Source organism: Carcharodon carcharias, chromosome 4, assembly GCF_017639515.1.
Source record: "Carcharodon carcharias isolate sCarCar2 chromosome 4, sCarCar2.pri, whole genome shotgun sequence".
In the NCBI taxonomy this organism is placed as follows: Eukaryota; Metazoa; Chordata; class Chondrichthyes; order Lamniformes; family Lamnidae; genus Carcharodon; species Carcharodon carcharias.
In genome coordinates, this window is record NC_054470.1 from 111954607 (window position 1) to 111977562 (window position 22956).

Sequence of the window (22956 nt, forward strand, 5' to 3'; positions counted from 1 at the left end):
TTCCTGTTTTAATGTCCAATGATTTCCTTATCAAATTGTGAAAATACCACTAGTAGTCATGAATTTAGTTGTGATGTAATTAGCATCTCTCATTAACTTGGGCAACAAATGTCGATTTAGGGGATTTCAGCAGCAGTAGTTTGTTGCGAACATATAGAGCCTACCTTGATTCACGCCAGTCTGGCAGAGGGATTTGACTGTACTTCTTTGTGAATCCCAGGAAACTAACATGCAGGCACAGAAAGCATTGAAGAAGGTAGATGGTATGTAGCATCTTCTGTAAGAGTGTTAGTGGGGGGTCTAAGGAGTAAGGTCATCTTACTGCAATTATCTGGTTATTATCATATTGCAGTTTAAAGGAGCTTGCAAATTGGCTGCACTATTTCCCACAACAGTGACAACACTTCTGGGCTGGCTGTAGTGCAGGAGGAGGTGAGGGGGTGAGGTCATAATGGGCTTAAACCACAAAGCTGAAAGTTTTATACCAGAGACAATGGTGGACTGGGAATTACTGCAATCAGCAAGGGCAGGAATGAAGGGTGACCAAGACCCAGCGTGGAAGAGGATATAGTTCATAGTTTTGGATGACTTGAAGTGTACAGAACATGGAGCATGGGAGGCTACTAAGGGTGGCGTTGGAGTTGAGTTTGGAGATGCCAAAGCATTTGATGAGTGTTTCAGATGGATTGAGATGTGGGCTGAGGTTATAAAAATTGAAGTAGCTGGCTATTGCGAAGACCACATTGAGTTAGAAGCTCAGCTTGGGGTAGAATATGACACTGAAGTTGCACGGTCTGGTTCAACCTGAAACAGTAGCCAGGGGAAAGGGATGGAATCGGTGGCAGCGCTTTGGAGTTCACAGCAGGCGGGCCACAGGCTTTGATCCTACCAATGTTTAACATGAGGAAACTGTTGTTCGCCCAAGAGTGTATGTCGATCAAGTAGTCTGACCACAGAGACAGTGGTTTAGAAGGATTGCGGAGAGGTAGAGCTACATCATCAGCATACATATGGAAGCTCACTCCATGGCTTTGAATGAATTCAACAAGGGGGAACATGTAAATGAAGAGGAGGGGGCTAATGATTGATGTATGAGCAGGACCCTGCAGGACAATGGCTAGTGGAATTGCACAGGGATCAGTTAGCCATTTCTAAATGATGAAAGGATGTGACGTTTAGTACTGAAGTTATTAAGCAGTTAAAGCGTCTAAATTCATTGTCAAAACACTGGGCGGAGGCTCTTGTGGAGCATATACATTGGCATGGACCAGTTTGGCTGAAGGGCCTGTGTCTGTGCTGTACGTTCTCTGCAAATCAGAGATTGAAAAGAATTGGAGGTTATTCTCTTTAGCATTTGGGTCTAAATATCACATGGTTGGGGCATACAATGATAAATTGTGTCCAGATGATCAGATGCTTGTAAATAAAGACCGCCTGATTTCCGGTTCCGTTGATTCATAATTATTACAAGAAAGTGCCCATGTAAAGCTTTGAAGGGACAGATTGGAGTTTAGATGTGATGACTTCTCATCAAGGCCCATCCTCAAACAGTGACCAGGTAGGCAAAGTAGCAGAAAAGTTAATTTTGGAAAATTACATAAGGACGATGTGTTCAAATCAGAGAAAGGCAAATTTATGTCTGATGTCAGGAAATCCTTCCCACATAAGGCTGCCACGTACAGGAGTGCACGTGAACACCTTGGGATCATTTGAAAAAACAATTGGAGTGGTAGATTGGAGGGCAAATCTGGAAGAAGACATGGAATGGCTTTCCCTGTCCTCATTATCATGTGATAGTGAAATGGAAAATGTTCAGTAACAGGTGCTGGGTTGGACATTAGGGATTAGGCTGAGTCGCTAAATGGCTTTTTCTCTCTGACTTCCCTGTGGTTTCCCACTGTTGAAGGAACCTGGAAGGTGAATTAATTAGCTCTTTTTCTCTTGGGTTGTGCTATAATGTCATTATCAATGTCAGCCATGGTTCGATGGGTGGCACTCTCATCTCTGATTCGGAAGGCTGTGGGCTCAACACTCCAGGACTTGAGCAGAAAAATCCAGGTTGAGAGTCCAATGCAGTACTAAGGGAGTGTTGCATTCGTGGAGGTATCATTTTTCAGATGAGATGCTAAATTGAAACTCCATCTGCCCTCTCAGGTGGATGCAAAAGAGTCTATAACAATATTTTGAAGAGCAAGGGAGCTAACCCTGGTGTAAAAACAGAAAATGCTGGAAAAACTCAGCAGATCTGACAGCATCTGTGGAGAGAGAAACAGAGTTAACATTGAGTCAAATATGGCTCTTCTTTGGAACTCACATGTTCTACACATGTTGGGCACGCAAAGCATTTAATTCTCCTTTACAAATTAAAAATTGGCACTGGTTATTTATTATTTGTGTAAATACAAAATGCATTAATGGGATCAAACTTCAAAAACATCGATGAAGACTTCCAGGCGCAACCAAAGAGTAGAACAAAATCTCTCTGGAAGTATTTGAAAGTCCCACATTAGCTTTTTTTCCCCCCCCAAATTCTTTTTTTAAAAAAACAAGACATTTAACAGTGTTTGCTACTAGTAGCTAGCCTTTCAATCCCAGTTACTAGCTTTATATAAAGTCTGAGGCCAGGCATTGCAATATACAATTCTTTGCTCCACTAAAATCAGTGTTGTTTCTGAGGTATTAGTGGAGTAGCAGCAGATGTAGGTTAAAATTTAACAGATATTTACTTTATAGACAATATGACAGACAATGTCTGAATTCCTGTTACATTCTTAAAACACAAACTACTCTAAATGAACTTGCATTTTCCATCTGTGAGCGGTCTTGATCTAAATTCACAGCCGAAACCTCCATATTATCTGCTTCAGCCATGAATGTTTTTTCTGTTGAAATCAATATTTAATGTCGGTACACCACATTTAAATATGGGTGACTACATTCTGTTAATTGCTGTGCTTCTGAGTTGCCAGCTGCTGACGACTAATTTCCATCACCTAATGCTCAGTTTTGCTTTCAAAAGCACAACAACTACATTGTGACAGAGCTAAAGGGTGTTTGTAAAGCCCTTGTACAATGTTAAATGTTAATAATTAAGTTCTGTCGAAGGGTCATTCAGACTCGAAATGTTAACAGTGTTCCTCTTCGCAGATGCTGCCAGATCTGCTGAGTTTTTCCAGGTATTTTTGTTTTTGTTTTGGATTTCCAGCATCTGCAGTTATTTGCTTTTACTTAAATGTTAATAACATTGGCCGTAGACATGACGCAAGCAAACACTAAATGCCATGTGAAAGCTTAACTCATGAAGTTTAACACTGTTAATGCTTCTTCATGTTATTTCAGAGAAAATGTTTTCAACGAGTTGAAAAAGTGGATTGGACAATGTACCACAAAAGATGGTGGCTGTGCTGAATCCTTGAAATTTGACTATATTGTGTTAAAACTTAATAAATTATGTTTTCATTTGCCACTGTACAGTTTGCTTCTATCACATGTTGCATAAGGACTTTATAAACACCCTGCATTGTAAAAGTCATGTGAAATATGACAAGAAAGCAATACCTACTTAATAGCCAAGATTTTCAATAGGTTCTTTATATGACACAATTAAATTGTTCAAATCATTTTGCACTGCCTTCATTTTGTAACCAAACTATAAAATAACAGCAGAGCACCTCTTGCCCTCTGGATACAGATCTGTCAGTTCTGACTACAGGTCTGTCAGTTCTGATTGTCGCAATGACACAGTCATGTGCTCAGTCCTAATTCTGCAGCTGGTGGAAGGTTAACCATATTCTCCGATGGGCATTCGCCTGTGACTTTCCCTTTTCACAAGCCTGCCTTGTCTTTGGATCGCTCGACACTGAGTAACCTGTGCTGCGCAGTAATGGACAATCCAGAGATAGCAATGCTGCACAATGGAGTCTCTTCACAGAATATTTAGCTTCCACTGCACATTCTTATTGAGTTTAGGAGGGACAAAAATTTCATCTGGGGAAAAAAAAGAAATTAGACATTAGTAATGGATCTGTGATAAGTATGTCACCAACAGAATCTTTCTTGCCAGGTTACTCTAGATTAAAATCCTCCAAGTCGATATTTAGAGTCAATATTTAGTTTTTAAAAAATTTTATTTTAGCCAGCTGGAGTAAACAAGTGTAACTTTATTTCTATTCATTTTTTTTACAATCAGTTCACTATTGTGAAGGTTGACACCTCAGAGAAAACAGCTAAACTTCATAGGGGTAAAGACATTGCTGCTAACTGTGAGAAGCTCAGATTATATCATTTCAACACTGCACATTAATTTAATCTTATGAGGGCAGTTTCACTCGCTTCTCTAACCAGCTCCTTCACTAGTGTCAGCATTTACGGCTTAAAAAAAAACCCAACACTTCAAGAAATACAGAATAATATGGATTTTCAAATAAAGCCATAATTCTTCCAAAATGCTCTGTTCAGACTGATACCCATAACAAATCACTCTTATCTATTAATTTCTAATTGTAATGCTTTATCCAGGTAACTACATCTTTTATATTCTAAATGCTACTGAGTTTTCTGTTGAGCGCATAATCTAGGCTGATGCTCCCAATGCAGCACTGGGGAAGTGTTTCACTGTCACAGGTGCTATCTTTTGTATAAGACACTAAATCGAGGCCCCGCCTGTACTCTAAGACAATCCTTATGGATTCCACAGCATTGTCTTGAAGAAGAGCAAGGGAGTTCTCCCTGGTGTGATAAAAACAGAAAGTTCTGAAATACTCAACGGTCTAGCAGCATCTGTGGAGAGAGAAAAACAGTTAATATTTTGATTCAAATATGACTTCTTCAGAATTGATGTTCTGTTCAGTTCAATTTTGAAGAAGCCATGTTTGACTCAAAATGTTAACTCTATTTCTCTCTCCACCATTGCTGCCAGACCGTTGAGTAGCTCCAGAACTTTCTGTTTTTATTTCAGGTTTCCAGATTAGAGTGCTAATGTTTATTTCTCAACCAACACCGGACACAGATGATACAGTCATTATCACATTGCTGTTTGTGGGAGCTTGCTGTGCGCAAACATGCTGCAGCACTTCCTGCATTGCAACAGTGACTACACTTCAAAAGCATTTTACTGGATATAAAGTTTTAAGATTGTGAAAAGCGTGGCATAAATCCAAGTCTTTCTTTGAATTGCGCTCCAGAGTAAAATAGTTGCACTGCAAGAGAAGGCCTAGTTTTAAATAAAGTCACCACCTTCTAAAAGAGGTTACAGTACATGTATGTGAACAACTGTGTATGGAGCAAAAACAGAAAATGCAGGAAAAACTCAGCAGGTCTAACTGCATCTGTGGAGAGAAAGACAGAGTTAACGTTTCGAGTCAGTATGACTTCTTCAGAGCTAAAGAGAAGTAAAAATGTGATTAAATTTATACTGTTTAAGGGGGGTGGAGCAGGTGGAGCTGGATAGAAGGCCAGCAATAGGTGGGGGCAAAGGAGAGATTGTCAGAGATATAATGGACAAAAGGGTGTTAATGATTGTGGTATTGGCTAAAGGAGGTGCTGATGGTGTCATTAAGATCAGAAAGCAGAATGTGATAATAGCAGGACAAGGGTAAACACTCTGGAAAGAACAACATGAACAAGTAACAAATGGCCCTAGTGCGGTGGGGGGGGGGGCAGAGAGAGAGAGAGAGAGAGAACTGGACGGTGGTAGACATTTTGAGTTATACAGATTCGAAATGTTAACTCTGTCTTTCTCTCCACAGATTCTGTCAGACTTGCTGAGTTTTTCCAGCATTTTCTGATTTCCAGCATCTGCAGTATTTTGCTTTTATATAAACTGTGTACGGAGCTTTGATCCAAGGTTTTGTTATAAGCCCACTGAATGGTATTCCAAACACGGACCTTGCTGAGGTATTCCCCCATTTTTTGGTTGTTGGAAGGAAGCAGTGATGCTATTTGCAGTCGAGTCAGGACCAAGAACCTACAACAAGCAGAACAAAAAATGATATTTTGATATGACAATCCCTATTTTCCACCTCCCCCCCACCCCCAATTTGTCAGCCTTTAAATATACTGAAAATACTAAACAGCTTACCCGATACAATAAAAGGATTTAAAAAAATTCTTGCATGCATCATTTCTGTTTCATTCATTTTAGACAAGAGTTGACACGTTTCATTCCAACAGATGGAAGCCATTCAGCCCCTCGACCTAAGCCTATTCTGCTATTTAATTAAACGATGGCTGATCTCTATCCTGGTCTCTGCCCCTCGCACACCAGCTGGTGGGATTTGTGCAAGGGGTAGGCGGTGGCATAGTGGTATTGTCACTCGACTAGTATTCCAGAGACCCAGGGTAATGCTCTGGGGTCCCGGGTTCGAATCCCACCGGCAGACGGTTGAAATTTGAATTCAATAAAAAATTTAGAATTTAAAAAATCTGTTGATGACCAATCACTAATGCCCTTTAGGGAAGGAAATCTGCCATCCTTACCTGGCCTGTGACCCCTGCCACATAGCAATGTGGTTGACTCTTAAGTGCCCCCTGAATGGGCAATAAATGCTGGCCTTAATATCTGTGTTTAACTTCTCTTCCTCCTCCTGGCATGACAAGCCAGATGCAACCAAATGATTTCGTTAGGATTTTTAAAGACAAATGTGAGATAAAAAGGTTGGGGTTCTAATGATTACAAATGCAAAGAGAAAATCAAAAACTGCAAGTGCAACTATTTTCCCTTGAGTATAGGGGATTATGAGTTGATTGATTGTGGTGTTTAAGATAATTGAAGGATTTGATAGGGTAGATAGAGAGAAACTATTTCTTCTGGTGGGGGGAGTACAGAAGGGGACATAAACTTAAAATTAAAGCCAGGATGTTCAGGGCTGATGTCAGGAAGCACTTCTTCACACAAAGGGAGTGGAAATCTGGAACTCTCTTTCCCCAAAAAGATGTGTGGGTGGGTGGGTCAATTAAAAATGTCAAAACTGAGATTGATGGATTTGTTCATAAGCAAATTAAAGATTAGGAAGCCAAGGTGAATGGATGGAATTAAGATACAGATCAACCATGGTCTAACTGAATGGTGTAACAGGCTCATGGGGCTGAATCCTCCTCCTGTTCCTATGTTCCTACACATGGATCAGATAAATGTGGTTAAGATTCTGCACTTCAATTTTCCCTGTACAAAAAATATACCCCTCTGCTTGTGGGTTTTGATGCTGGGATTGGCACTGTTACCAATTCAGTGCAAACTGCTTAGATTAACCATCTCCCTCTGTATAGTGAGGAAATCTAATGATGCCACATCACTAGACTGCTACCTGCCCCTTGAATCAAACATCTCAAATCAGATGGTCTTCTTGCAATGTCTGTCAGGAGACAAATCTGCCTTAAAATAACGGTGCTCAGAAAGGAATCAGTTAAATTCATTTGCAGTAAAACCTTTGCATGTCTTTTATTTAAAATTAAAATTCACCACAAGCTATTCATCTTCTCGATTAGGACTGCCACCATTGCCGTGTATTGGAGGCTGGTACATGATATTTCATCCCTACACCTTAAATGTTCAGCACCACTGATGAGCAAAGGGTGAGGGAGGCGGTTAGAAGTCCAGTGATCTCCTGGCCCAATTTCAGTTGCCTAAGGGGGTCAGATGAATTTCCCAGTCTATATGTATTGTGATACATGAGGAGTCACAACAGAACAAGTTGAATGGACCAGAGGTTCTTTTCCTGTCTGCTGCTGTTCATAACAGATTCAGTTTCTCAATGTGCAAACTCAAATATGCAAGTGAATATGGGGTAGGATAAATAGTGGTTATGCTACTAGTAATCCTAGAGCCCAGACTAATATTTCAAAGACATGAGTTCAAATCCCATCACGGCAGCTGGGAAACAAATTAACTTAAATAAATAAATGTGTAATTAAAAAACTAGCATCAACAATGGTGAAACTGACACTAACAGGTTGTCATAGAAACCCATGTCTTTTAGGAAAGGAAATCTGCCACCTTTATCCAGTCTGGCCTACATGTGACTGCAGACCCACAGCAATGTGGTTGACCCTTAACTGTCCTCTGAAATTGCCTAGCAAGCCAGTTGTCTCAAGGCCAATTAGGGATGGGCAATAAATGCTGGCCTTGAATTTAAAAAAATGCAAAATAGTTGTAATTAAGTGTATTTATATAAAAATGCCTACTGAAAATATTTACTGGCCCAACAGAAACAGGCAGGAGATCCCAGGTGTAGCACAGAATTCCATTTTCCCATCACTACCACTGCAAAACACTGCTGTGAGATTTCTGGTAAATGAGGAGACTGGATTGTAAATTGAATGTAATTAGCAGAGGACATTTCAAGTTGGACAAGATTACCCAAATTGGGGGGAAAAAACATTAGCTATGTTATTTACTAATAACATTACTATTTCACTTACTGGACAGGCAGCTGCTTTCTTAAGATCAGTCTGCCAGATATCAGGGATGGATTTCTCCACTACCCGCAGGGCGTCCTCCAGTGAATGCTGCAGCTCCGAAGCCAGAATATCATATCCAAAAAGGACCAAAACTTTCAGCAATCTGTGCACTTCATCTGGAGATGGAGAGAACCGTAAATACAGTGATTTCAAAAAATTAGTTATTTTCAGGAATTATATATCCAATGAAGCTATCATTTACAAGAAAGCAAGAAGACAGAAAGCATGAAAATGGGACGCAAAGCAAATCAGTTATGCATCAAAAATGCTAACATTACTAAAACTAATATTAAATACAAATGTATGTTTAAAATAGGTACAGAACAAAATGCAGAGAGAAAAAAAAAGCAGATAATGAACAACAGGTGTCGGCTGTAGTTCAGTGGGTAGCACACCCGCCTCTTGAATCAGGAGGTTCTGGGTTCAAGCCCCACTGCAGACACTTGAACACAGAATTCAAGCTGACATTCCCAGTGCAGTGCTGAGGGAGTACTGCACTGTTGGAGGTATCAGTTATTGGATGAAACATTGAACTGAGCCCCTGCCTGCTCTCTCAGCTGGATGTATAAGTAGACCAGTAGAGTTCTCTTAAGCATTTTTACCAATATTTATCCCTCAGCCATCATCACTAAAAAAAAAGCACAAATGATTTGGTAAATGATTGCATTGCTTGGTGTGTGTAAATTGGCTGCCTAAATTACAACATTAATTACAATATAAAAGTATATCATTGGATGTTGTGTGCTTTGGGACATCCTGATGTTGTGAATGGTGCTATATAAATGCAACCCCCCCCCCCAAGATTTTATACATACAGTAAAGCTCGTGTATCCTGCACTCTACTAACCAGAATTCTCTAGTGACCGCACTTTGAGAGCTCGATTTTTTTCAAAAGTTGGTCACTTTCAGTGTTCAGATAATACATTCTTTAAAAAAATACTAATAATAATAACAACAGTAGAATGCAAATCTGCACAAGTTGTTCTTAGGTTTTTCATTGAAATTATTAAATCATTGGGTCAGTTTTGATACTGTGCCTGAACAAAGATATATTGCACCTTGTCTTCTATCAAGAGTAATATAACTCCCTGTTAATTGGTATCTTTGATTAATCAGCACCAGCCATTCGCCGAGCATGCTGGATAATAAAGATTTTACTTTACCAACTAAAAAGGCCAAGGTCATAAGTAAACTTCAACAACAAACTGAAAGGAGGAACCAATTATTTTACCTTTTTAAAGAAAAAAAGAGAATTCAAAGCAATGCCAATAACCAGAGCTACACATCTCCCCTTTAGAAGGATTCAAAGTAACTCAACCCAAATGCATTTCAAACATCCATCACGATCAAAGGCAAGATGAGAATGTGCTGATTAAATTCCAACTGTTCACTACCAATCTCCCACTAAAAACATTATTCCAGAGGAAATGAGTGCCATCTCTTAACAGGATTGGTCTGCAGTATATAAATATACAGGTCAAATATCCTTCATCTGAAATCCTTGGGGCTAATTGCGTTTCAATATTTGAATATTTTTAGTTTTCAGATCTACCGTACATATGGGAGACGTAGGCCTACATACATTACAGTAGGCTAAGCCCAGGCTAGTTGCAGTCAACAAATACTTGGCTGTTTCTCCATATGCCAACTCTCTCACACACTACTTCTTACCTGTTAATGCTTATTACACCTGCAATATAATAATGCATTGCTTTACTAACAAATTAACTGCATAGCCATTCAAAAAAAGTTTGGTTTTTGGATGTGTTCAGTTTTTGGATTTATGGATAAAGAATATTTGACCTGTAATATACTGATCAAATTTCTTCCTTAGAATTAGTTTAGGAGATGCAAAGGAATCCATCTTATGATGAATTCATTTGCATCTCTGAAGAAGGGTCATACAGATGCAAAACGTAAACTTTGTTTTTCTCTCTCCACAGATGCTGTCATACCTGCTGAGTTTTTCCAGCATTTTCTGTTTTTGTTTCAGATTTCCAGCATCTGCAGTATTTTGCTTTCATCTTATGATGATACTGATAACAGTAGACTCCTGCTGTGCTGAGATCATCTCACAAATTATAAGTGTTTTAAGCTCACAGAAAACTTACTTTTTTGATCGCTTATCATTTTGATGACAAGGATTAGCCCCTGGAGCATCAAGGAGCTGAGGAAATAAAATCCCATGACCACACACTTAATCTCAGCAAGAGAAATCCAGTGTTATGTTTACATGAAAAAATGATAAAAGTGGGATTAGGAATACCGGTCAATTTGTCCACGGTCCATATAATTTCTCTTAACGCTTCCAACAGTGCCACGTCCTCCAACAGACTTCCCTCCTTCAAGCTGTGTCTCTTCCGCTCCGCCTTTCGACGGTTCTTTGAACTTCGCCTGTGAAATTCACACGCACAAACTCGTCATACCCTGGTTCATAGACTCTCACTATTGCTCCTGCATTAATACAGGCTTTCAGAGGCATGAACTAAAAAAAGCCTTCGTACCAATGGCAAACATTCTCTTCAGCCACTGCTCAAAAAGTAGTGCCCTTGCCTCAGAGACACAAGGCTGTGCTGCGTGTTCAAGTCCCAGTGCAGAGACCCAAGCACAAAAATCTAGGCTGGCAATCCTAAGGGAGTGCTGACCAGTCAGAGGTGCTGTCTTGCAGATGAGATGCTAAACCAAGGTGCCCTCATAGGTGGATATAGAAGATCTCCTGGCACTATTTAGAAAAAGAGCAAGGGAATTATTCCCACTGGGCTGGCCAATATTTATCCTTCAACCAATATCCTAAAAAAGTAAATTATCTGGCCATTACTGCTTGAGACCCCTTGTTGTATGCAAATTGGTTGCACTACTTTCCTACAATACATGAAGATATTATAACTATGACTGCCCTTCAAAAGTAATTACTCGGCTGTAAATCACTTTGGGACATACTGAGGTTGTGAAAGGTGCTATACAAGTCTGTCCTTTTTGCATCATGCCCACTGATTTAACTATCTGGTTAGTCTGCATGCTGCTGACGACAATGCCCTAGAATTGGCTTCAATTCTAGGAATCTGCATAAACTAAATAATAATCATAACCAAAAATCTGAAGGTTTGTATTTTTACTGGCCTTTAAAAACTTCATTGTGGCAATCTATAAATAATATACAATAATATGCAAAGCCCATATAAGCCTTCACCAATATGCTACTGCAACTTATCTTAAGTAGGAATCTGGTTTTATTTGTATTGGAAATCAATGCAGAAGCATTGCTAATCCACTATCATCATTTCACAGGTCAACAGGGCCCAACCTGGGGTACTAACTTCCAATATACAGCATTTCACATACCGTTTCCAATATATACCATTTCTAATACACACCATCACAATGTTCCAAATGCAAACAGAGATTTGAAATAACAACCTTTGATGAGAGACAGAAATAACTGAGAGAAGGAAAGATAATCTATTATAAATGTAGGAAGCTGAACTGGACCAGCCATATAAACGATGTGGCTACAAGAGCAGGTCAGAAGCTGGGAGTTCTGCAGACAGTGACTTCCCAAAGCCTGTCCACCATCTACAAGGTGCAAGTGAGGAGTGTGATGGAATACTTCCCACTTGCCTGGAAGAGTGCAGTTTCAACAACACTCAGGAAACTCAACACCATCCAGGACAAAGCAGCCTGCTTGATTGGCACCCCTTCCACCACATAAACATTCATTCCCTTCACCACTGACTCACAGTAGCAGCAGTGTGTACCATCTAAAAGATGCACTACAGAGATTCCCCAAGGCTCTTTCGACAGCACCTTCCAACCCCATGAACATCTAGAAGGACAAAGACAGCAGATGCATGGGAACACCAACAAGTTTCCTCCAAGGGACTCACCAACCTGACTTGGAAATATATCACCATCCTGATTTGGTGGGGCTGGGGTCGCTGGGTCAAAATCCTGGGACTCCTTTCCTAATAGCACTGTGGGTGTTCCTACAGCACATGGACTGCAGCAGTTCAAGGGGGCAACATACCACCACCTTCTCAAGGGCAATTAGGGATGTGCAATAAATGTTGGCCTAGCCTACATACCATGAACGAATAAGAAAAAATATATTCTCTAGTTTAATTTTTAAAAATAAAGCACTTTGTACTGAAGCCACTTGCAGTTTTCCCTTTAATCTTTGGAGTAATTTTTTCTCCAAAGATGACAGCCTTGGCTCAATTAATAGCACTCTCATCTCTGAATCAGAAGATGGTAAGCTCAAGTCCCACTTCAGAGACTGGCGCACAACATCTAGGCTGACATCCCGGAGCAGTACCGAAGAAATGCTGCACTGTCTGAGATACCAGCTTTTGAATGAGACGTTAAACTGAGGCCCCGGCTCTCTCAGAGGGGTGTAAAAGATCACATTAACATAAGTTCAAAGAAGAGCATGGGAGTTCTACCGGTGTTTTGGCAAATATTTATTCCTCAACCGACACTACTAAAAACAGATTATCTGGACATTAACCCATTGTCATTTGGGGGAACTTGCCGTGCACACAATGGCTGCTGTATTTCCTACATTACAACAATGACTACACTTTAAATACACTTCATTGGCTGTAAACACTTTGAGATGCCCTGAAGTTGTAAAAGGCACTTGACAAATGCAGGCCTTTAATTTTTAACCAGTATTTTGCTAAAATCCTGTCTTTCTTCTTTTACTGTGTTACTCTAACTGCACCATGAAGTATGTCACATCACTAGTCCGATGCTTAACTTTGTGCGGGCGGGTCTGACAATGAAAAAATGGAAATTTTGTCAGGTCTATTAATTTTAAACTTACGCCGAGATCCTGGAGTTACTGTGTGAGTATTTTGAGCCCATTCCGCTGGCTGACCGCAAACTGCTAGCTTCTGAGTAGAGATCTGAGTCTGGTCCATCAGCCACCTCTTCATCTAAATGAGAACAATTAAGACACAGGAGTCACACATTTCTAGCTCTTTTTAAATCAAAGTCACTGGAGCGCATTTGAAAGTAGCATGATTAAGTGAGGGACTTTTTCCGCTTACCTAAAAATCCTTCCAGTTCTTTCTCTTTAATTTCACGAACAACGGCCAGCCGAGATTTATGACGTATAAATAAGGTTTTCTGAGTGTCTAGGAATGACATGTGGTTGCTATGAGCTGAAGGGAAAAAAAAAGTTTGATACAAAAAAGCTTAATATTTGTAATTATAATTTTCCCTTTTTCAGTAGATGCAGTTTTACAATATCACCTTGATTTATCAATTACTTGTAAAATATTGGTATACAAGCACTTCAGGGTCAACTCCTGACAGAGGTGGTACCACATCCATTTTGGATTCTGCACACCAATCAACTACCATTGAGCAATGTTATTCAGGAAAGTTTCCATGAATCTGATATGGAAAGCACCAATTACTGCACTGCATTCATGATTGTGCTGCAAGTTTGTCCGTACAGCGCTTCGCAAAAGTAGAGAACACATCACCTACCTTCCAATATGGAAGGTTTCAGGTTAGTTTCCAAGATATCGGCTCTGTTGTACTTGTAAATCTAGGAAGATAAGAGAAATTTGTTCCATCAATTTTTTTTTGAGACAATATTTATCTCTTAATCAACATTGCTAAGCTGATATTAAAACAGAGAATGCTGGAAAAGTTCAGCAGGTCTGGCAGCATCTGTGGAGGGAGAAAAGAGTTCATGTTTTGAGTCTGTATGACTCTTCTTCAGGGCGGATTATCTGGCCATTATCACATTGCCTTTTGTGGGAGCTTGCTGAGGCATGCTTCTCTTATCACAACTGACTAAACTTTAAAACTATTTCACTGGCTGCAAAGTGCTTTGGGATATCCTGAGGTTGTGAAAGGTGCTTTATAAATGTAAGTTTGTTCTTACATTCAATTTAGCAAATGCAAGCATTTACTACTGTACAAGTCTATGATATGTGATGATCTCCTGGCAGTGACCACCAAGAATTTTTTTTTAAATTCTTGTAAGTGTCTGTTTCACTCTCCAATTATTTCTTTACCTTTTAGTTTGCTGCTCTTTCTTTCTGACTTTCATATTCTCTCATTGCTTTCTCTGTACCACTTATTTCCTTTTCTACACTTTTCCCCCATTTGTTTGTTTCCAATTTACTCATATTCTTCCAGTGATTTGCTGAATTTGCACTGGTTGTAGTTTAAAAAAAATTTTTTAATGGCATGGAGCCTCAGCGAGATACACCTGATCGGAGGCCAGCAGGCTGAGATTGATTAGGAAGTTCAATTACATGCTTGAGTGCGGGAAGCTGGGGTTGGGCTGGGTTAAGGTGGGAGAGAGTGAGCTGGAAGAGAATTAGAAATAAAAACAGGAAATTCTGGAAGTACTCAGCAGATCAAGTGGCATCTGTGGCGAGCGAAACAGAGATATTGTTTCAGGTTAATGATCTGTCGTCAGATCTGGCAGAGGTTCGAGACGAAAATGTCTTAAGCTGGTTCAGAGGCAGGGAAAGGTGGAGAGGGGAGGAAAGAACAAAAAGCAGTGTCTGTGATGGAGTGGAAGGCAGGAGGAGTTAAATAAGAAAAGGGATGATGGTGCAAGAAAAATGGAGGCAGTAATGGGACAAGTAATAAAAGTTTTTTATTATTATTCTTTCACAGGATGTGGGCATCGCTGGCTAGGCCAGCATTTATTGCCCATCCCTAATTGCCCATGAGAAAGTGGTGATGAGCCACCTTCTTGAAGCGCTGCAGTCCATGTGGCGTAGGTACACCCACAGTGCTGTTACGGGGGGTTCCAGGGTTGACCTAGAGGAGCTGTAAATTGCAACAGCAGCAGCAACTGTCCGAGAAAATAGGAGCAGTGGTTATAATCGGAAATTATTGAAATCAATGTTGATCCCAGGGAGTCATAAAGGGAATTAGACACTGGGAGGAAATCAATGCACGGTTATCCCAAAAACAGAGCATCAGCTCTAGAGATGTCCTGTATGACAGCCTGGATGGACTTCTTTATCGTGTTGCAGTGCAAATGAAATCACAGCCTTGATCTGTATCCTGTGGCCTTTACACTAATTGCTTCACAGATGTGTTTTTAAATTAATGGACAGTTAAAGGTCACAACAGCAGGTTAGAATCAAGATAAACCATCTTTTAATCAGGCTACTGTGAAATGCAATAGAGATTAGAGTATCATGCAAACTTTTTGATGACAGACTAATGTAACAAATGCAAACACTGTAATTAAGGATTTCAATTAAACATTTTTTGAGTGAATCGATGAATGTGTTGACACACGGATAGTAATATGTGCAGTTGTGTGTTCTGCAGGCAGCGATTTTAATGCGCTCATAATGGTATATCTACCTCACTGCATTTGAGAGTCACAATTGTCTTGGTTAAACTTGCTGTCCCTGATGCAATTCCAATTATAAAATACATGTAATACTAATTAACTGAGCCATCAGGATGTCAAATCACAAGATTTTGGACAAGTTCCTGGAGGATGGGGCGTGTCTCAGCACGATGGAGACACAAAATTAGAGCAGAGGTTTATTTATTAAAAAATGTTCAGACTTATTGTATAAATTAGTTTAACAATTTGAAATTATGCAAATCATATTTTTCACCATGATAAAGTTAAACTGAAAAAACGAAAAATATGGTAATTAAAATCGCATGAACCCCATGTATAAATCACCGTAAACAAAATGTTATTTAAAATCATTACCAGTCTTAATGATTCTTCCCAGGCTGCACCTTCTAAAAGTGATGTAATGGCTTCCTCATAATCCTGTTGAGAAAGATGTCAAATTCTCATATTAATAAGAACTAAATTTTTAAAAGAATCCATTGCAATAAGCATGCACATCGGTGAATACCTTACTGTCCTTTAGGCAAGACTGGTTTGCAGTTAGCTAAATTCTGGAAAAGGATTATTTCCCAAATGCATAACACATTCAAATGAAAATTACTTATTTATTCAGAATGAAAGCATACTTTTCTAAAACAGTCACATGAGTTTAAAAAGACACGGTTACCTTCACTGTCTGGCCTTCCTCATTCTTAGAGAAGGCATTCTCCACACAGTACCGGAGTTGAGCCAGGTCTAGACTATGCCCTGGGGAAACTAACCAAGGGCATTCCCTCAGGATCCAGATCCGGCCCAACCAATGTATGAAAATAAGTTTAAAATTACTGAAGGCTTGAGGATAGAGCCAGGAGAAAGTATATAGAATTGAACTGCATAGGAGGCTGCCATTCGGCCCATCGTGTCTTTGCTGGCTCTTTTGTAGCTATCCAATTAATCCCATTTCCCTCACACTTTCTCCAAATGCCTGCGAGTTTTTTCCCTTCAAGTATTTATCTGATACCCTTTTGAAAGTTACTATTGTATCAGCTTCCACCACCCATTCAAACAGTGCATTTCAGATCACAAAACTCGCTGCATAAACATTTTTCCCCCTCATCTTCCATCTCATCTTTTGCTAATTATCGTAAATCTACATAATTTGGTTACCAAACCATCTGCCGCTGGAAACAGTTTGTCCTCAATTATTCTCTCGAAACACTTCATAATTTTGAACACCTCTGTCAAATCCCCCTTTAACCTTCTCTGCTTTAAGAAGAAAGACCCCAGTTTCTCTACTCTCACCACATGACTGAAGTTTTTCATCTCTCGTACCATTCTGGTAAATTTCCTCTGCACCCTCTTTAAGGCCTCAATACCTAAAAGTGTGGAGCCCAGAACTGACCACAATATTCTAACTGGGGCCTAACAGATGTTTTTTTTTTAATTGTTTGATGGTATGTGAGCGTCGCCTTAATGCCTCATCACCAGAACTTTCCAACAAGCACCAAGACGTAGCTTGGCTGGTGGTGAGAAAGGCCCTCCCCGTCAGATCCTTCCTACATGCCAGGAGTCTCAACCCCTCTGCACGTTGCCCTCGAGGTGGCTGTGGTGGGGAAGAGACCGTTGTTCACCTCCTTGTAGATTGTGCCTTTGCAAAGAAAGTCTGGAGAGAGATGCAGTGGTTTCTGTCTATGTTCGTCCTGAGCAGTTCTGTGACACAGGATTCTGTGCTCTACGGACTGTTCCCAGGGACACACACCGAGACAAACATCAACTGCAGCTGGAGGATCATCAACTCGGTAAAAGACGCTCTTTGGTCTGCCCGAAATTTGTTGGTCTTCCAGTGCAAAGAGTTGTCCCCGACCGAGTGTTGCAGATTGGCACAGTCCAAGGTCCAGGACTACGTGCTAAGGGACACAGTAAAGCTTGGGGCAGCCGCCGCAAAGGTGCAATGGGGAAGGGTCACTGCCTAAGACCTTTCTGCCATAGTGCACCAAGGGGCTGGGAACTGTAAAGAGCCCCTCGGATGTACAGCTCAAAATGAATGTCTGCCAATGATTGTAATATTCATTGTCTGTACTGATACACCTTGTGATTCATGTTGTAAAAGTTGAACCTGACTGTATTTTTGTGATGGTGATTTTGAAATGGTTCGAAATGTTGGTTGAAGATTTATGAATAAAGTATATTTTTGCAAAAAAAAAAGCCTTTATTTGTTGCCCATCCCTAATTGCCCTTGAACTAAGTAACCTACTAGACCATTTCAGGGAACAGTTAAGAGTCAACCACATTGCTGTGGGGCTGGCGTGACATGTAAGCCAGACCAGGTAAAGACGGCAGATTTCCTTCCCTGAAGGACATTAGTGAACTCAATGGGTTTTTACAACAATGTTTGATAGTTTCATGGTCACCATTACTGAGACTAGCTTTTAATTCCAAATTTGCTGTTAACTTAATTCAAATTGGATATGAACCCATGTCTCTGGATTCAGTGACATTATCACCATGCCACCGTCTCCACTTGTATTGTTGTATAACATGTTTAGCACAACTTCCTTAATTGCGGAGGTTGCTCAATGACGTAAGTGTCATAAAGCTCTGTTTATTTTGGATGCTGTTTAGGTGTGCTGGTCCGACCAATAGAATAACTATCCCAACCCCCTTTCTGTTGACTTGGTATCACACACCACAGGGGAGACCCCAGAGTGCTGCAAATTGTGATAACAGCAGTTCAGGTAGTCACCCTCTAGATTGTCCTTCCCCTACAGGGACACTATGATCTGTTCACGGCAGCATGGTCGTGATGGATAATTCAGCATGTAAAGAGGTCCAGGTGCAAACCAAAGTCCCACCACCCTGCGCTATAACATGTTCTGCACCACCAAAAAAGCAGGGAGGAAAATCCTCTCAAAATCTAATCAATATTCTGAAAACAGATTCACTGGCAATCTACATCTAGACTGCTCTTTGTTTCCCTTCCCAACATTATATCAACATGCACAGCAATCTGCTAACCCAGTCAGTTGTGTGTCAGTATCGCACACTATCCTATAATTTAATGTAAAAATACGGAAATGACTGAGCTTCATCCTTATGCACTTTCAGAAGAACATGTCCTAATTTCATAAACGTCAAGCTGGCTCAATTGAGTGACACATGCTACACTGAAAAACCTACTTTGATTTGGAATTTCTGCTTGTTTGCCCTGTTTTTCCCCTTCCACTTAATAAGCCATAAGTTCACCAAACAAGTGCAAAAATAAATCACAGAAAACCAGTGCAAGTTACAAACATAATAAATTGATTTTCTGTAATCTTTTGCGCTAGCTTAAAAAAACATTGCGCTGGAAGCAGGCCCCAACCACAAAACTGGCCATAGTCCCACAACAAGTTTCCATTAATTGTGGCCTTTTGAGGTGGCTCTATTAATGAAGCTATTTCTTTTGGACAGAACCAAGTTAATAGGCACATTTTCAAAGCTTTTATAATGTTAAAAAAATTGAGAAACTGATTACTGCGCTGACACTGACTTTTCCTAAAGTCATTTCCTCTTTCTTAAAATTGGATACCTTTCTTGACACTAATTTAAAAAGCTTTTTGTGATAAACCCATTAATCAAACTTCACCAAGTTACCACTCTTAAATGAAAACAGAAAACGCTGGAAAAACTCAGTAGGTCTGGCAACATCTGTGAAGAGAGACACAGAGTTAATTTTTCAAGTCTGTGTTACTCTTCTTCAGAGCAGACCGTTCTTAAATTTATCAAGCAATATTATTCAAAGCAATTCTTTTTAAAAATTATATTCTAAAACACTGCCCAATTGCACTGGTTCAAGGCAGATTTTGTATTCAGCGAGTGGAAATTTGAGAGAAAGAACATTTCTCAAAACTAGTGCAAGTCTGCAGCACTGTTTAGATAGATAATAGAGAAAAATGTAATTAAGAGTTAGACTTTGACTCAAACAGCAACTGGTTCAGTAAATGTCTATAAAAAGAGTCTGCCATTTCTGGATACTGTAAGGCACAAAGCATACTATTATGCCAGTTGAAAGGGATATCTCTAATACATACAAATTGCACACGCGCACACACAGGGTTTGTTGCCAACAGGATGCATTCACAGTTGTACTCCGTGATGTTTTTGCCAGTGAAGGAACAGGCAGCAACCAGGAACAGAGATGATTATGAAACAGTTAGTAAAGCCATTTTCTTATGAATTCTGAAAGATATTTTAAGCAAATACATAAGCTGTAAAAAAAACACCAGACAAGACCCGGACTCCAAGTCAGTAAAAAAAAAAACTCTCATTGTGCCCAACATTTACCCCACGCCCCAAGCATTGTCAGCCCTGGCAATTAAACTGATCTTCAGGACCTTCCCTGCTCCAATGTGTCCAGTTTCATGAATTTGAAAATGCATCAATTTGTTACAGTCATGACAGGAGAGACAGCTATTTACCCTATTTACCTTGACTACATTTTGCCAGGGCTGTTGAGTTGGAAGATAACTCCTGCTCTGGCCATCTCCACAGAAGCTTTTTGAAAGACGGGTTTTGCTAGCACTGCGACGTCATTTCTGCGCATGTGCAAGCGGGTATCGGCAGCCATCTTGTACATCAATCTTGCGTTGGCAGGAGACACAGTGACCCACACACACACCTCCACAGTTCTGACTCCATTTTTCAAAAGTTTAAATAAAATGCATTATACCTAATAAATTATAAAGCTCCTGTACATCATGCCAAACCCTTGGCTTTCTATATTTCCTTGGGAAACATTATCTAGTCAAAATGGTAGCTGTAGAACAATACTACATGTCAGGACCACTTGATAGGCAATTTAACAGTTAAGGTTCAGCAATTCCACAGTAACTCTACAGCAACATTACTTTGCTAGCAACTTCTGAAATCAAGGCCACCTTTTTGCCAAAGAAGCCCAAAGCAAGTTTACCTTAGCATACTGTTCCAGTACTAAGGCTGCTTCAGAATATCTCCGCTGCTCCATCAATCTCCCTGGAAAACAATAGACAGACATCTTACCTCACATGGCTAGTGATATTTTAATTAAAAAAAAATTACATTTGAGCTCATCAAGGTGAAAGTCGTCAATGCTGTTTGATAGACCATTGTCCCATGTTTTTATAATCATTTCTGAAATCTTGGTTAAGCTAGTCTCAGAGTATAAGTCCCTTAATGCAGTCTCAGAGCTGCACCAGTGTGACATTCGCATTTTGCATTGCGCCCACCTGTAACAGGTGAGCAGGATTTCCTGGGCCTTCACCTGCACTGACATTATAGGGAAGTGGCTGACACTTAAAAATTTCACTTAAAGGGTAGTTGAAATCAGGAACACTGTCCACACAAAGCTGTTGAGACTGGTGGTGGAGAGAGGGCTGGGGAGGTCAGTTGAAAAATTGAGATTGATAATACCTTTGCCTAACAGGAACCTAAGGGTTATGGAACGGAGGTGGGTAAATGGAATTAAGGCACAGATCAGCCCTGGTCTAATTCAATGACTAAACATGTTTGGAAGCTGGAATTGCCTCCTTCTGTTCCTCTAAAGCACTCTAAACTCACTTCACATAAGGTGCAGAGAGTTCCATCCCATCAGTCCAATCCAGGTTCCAGAGACAAAATTCAGACTCACTGCAATCTTTAAGACAAGCTTCAGAGTTATAGCAGTCCTTAACCGTGACAGTCCTTACCTGCGACAGACCGTGCCATGCTAACCACTTTGTCCTTGGTGTAATGGAGCTGAGCAACCATACAGAAAGCCTGCTGCCAGCTGTTGCATAGCAAGAAAGCTCCCAATGCCTTTTCGCATTCCCCGCTTCGTGCAAAGATTAGCCCCGCCTGCTCATAGTACTGCTTTTCGCTGAGATACTCGCCATATGCGACACTGATATCCTGCAATGAGAAGGCAACCAAAATTTGAGGCACTCTCTCCATTTTCATTAATCAAGTGTTACACAGCATCACAAAGAGTATACAGCACAGAAATTGCCTGTTCACCTCAACTGGTCTGCACTGTTGTTTATGCTCTGCATAAATCTCCCATTCCATCATCTTAATCTCAGCCTTTCAGAATACCATTCTACCCACTTTCCTTTCATGGACTCTAGTTTTCTGCCGATAGCATCCAAGCTACTCACCTCACCCACTCGCTATGGTTGCGAGTTCCACATTCTAATTGCTCTCTGAGTAAAGTAATATGGCCTTATTTCCCTATTTGGTTTATTAGCAGCCATCTTCTACTTATGGTTCCTAGCTTTGGATTCTCCTAGAGATGTGGAAGCATTCTCTCCCACATCTTGCCTGTCCAACCAATACAAATTTTAAAGACCATCAGGCCTCCTCCAAATGTTCTCTTTTCTAAAGAAAATGCCTCAGCCTGGTCAATCTTTCTTCATAGCTGTAATCGCTCATGTCTTGTATCACGTTAATGATTCCTTAGTGAGTTTTCACAGAAAGATCCAGAATATCACATGGTCCTCATTGTAAACACATCAATGCGAAAAATTAATCGCCTATTCTCCATCCATAATTAATTACTTTTGCATCTCAGAATCACACTCTCACTGCTGTATACTGCTATACATTTACTCAGAAAACCTTTATATAAGGTTAATCTAAATTTGGAAAAAATCATATTCCTCTTACAATTGGCTCCAACTTCTGTAACATTCTTGCCCTTGCTTCACTGTCAGGCTCTGACCTCTGCCTTCTAATTAATCCATTGCAGGATATTAAGCAACAGATTGTACACTACACAAGTCTGGTCAAACAGGTAGGCTTTAAAAGAGATTCCTAGAGATGGACAGGGAGGCGGTGGCGGTGATAAGGACAATAACTGGGGCCAAGGTGGCTGAAAGCATGGCTGCAAATGGCATGGTGTTAAAAAAGTACAACGCACAAGAAACCAGAATCTGACAAACATAAAGGGTTAGGGGCAGGGTTGTAGAACTAGAAGAGGTTACAGAGCAAGAGGGAGAACCATGAAGGGACTGGGAGCCAATGTAGGTCAGCAATGACAGGAAATAATGGATAAGTCGGAGAAGATATAGGCAGCAGGCTGATAGGCTAAGATGACGTCATGGAAGTGGAAGTTGGTGGTTTTTGTGGTAGAGAGATGTGAAAGCTCAGCTTAGGGTCGATCAGGTTACCCAAGT

At 40.3% G+C, this 22956-nt stretch overlaps 1 protein-coding gene across 6 annotated transcripts in view; it reads right to left on the reverse strand.

Annotated features, from left to right (window-relative positions):
* Positions 1 to 2367: 2367 nt before the first annotated feature.
* Positions 2368 to 22956, reverse strand: part of elp1 (elongator acetyltransferase complex subunit 1) — a 74101-nt gene continuing 53512 nt past the window's right edge. For 4 of the 6 annotated variants that reach the window (XM_041186983.1, XM_041186982.1, XM_041186980.1 and 1 more), the window contains exons 28-37: positions 21493 to 21694; positions 20739 to 20800; positions 16169 to 16231; positions 13951 to 14011; positions 13506 to 13619; positions 13280 to 13391; positions 10724 to 10851; positions 8419 to 8573; positions 5887 to 5965; positions 2368 to 3987 (exon numbers count right to left, since the gene is read on the reverse strand). In XM_041186983.1, coding sequence (XP_041042917.1) covers positions 3926 to 3987; positions 5887 to 5965; positions 8419 to 8573; positions 10724 to 10851; positions 13280 to 13391; positions 13506 to 13619; positions 13951 to 14011; positions 16169 to 16231; positions 20739 to 20800; positions 21493 to 21694 — 1038 coding nt within the window. In that variant the 3' untranslated portion in view covers positions 2368 to 3925. The remainder of the gene's footprint in view (positions 3988 to 5886; positions 5966 to 8418; positions 8574 to 10723; positions 10852 to 13279; positions 13392 to 13505; positions 13620 to 13950; positions 14012 to 16168; positions 16232 to 20738; positions 20801 to 21492; positions 21695 to 22956) is intronic. The other 2 variants (XM_041186984.1, XM_041186985.1) reach the window with 2 other exon arrangements.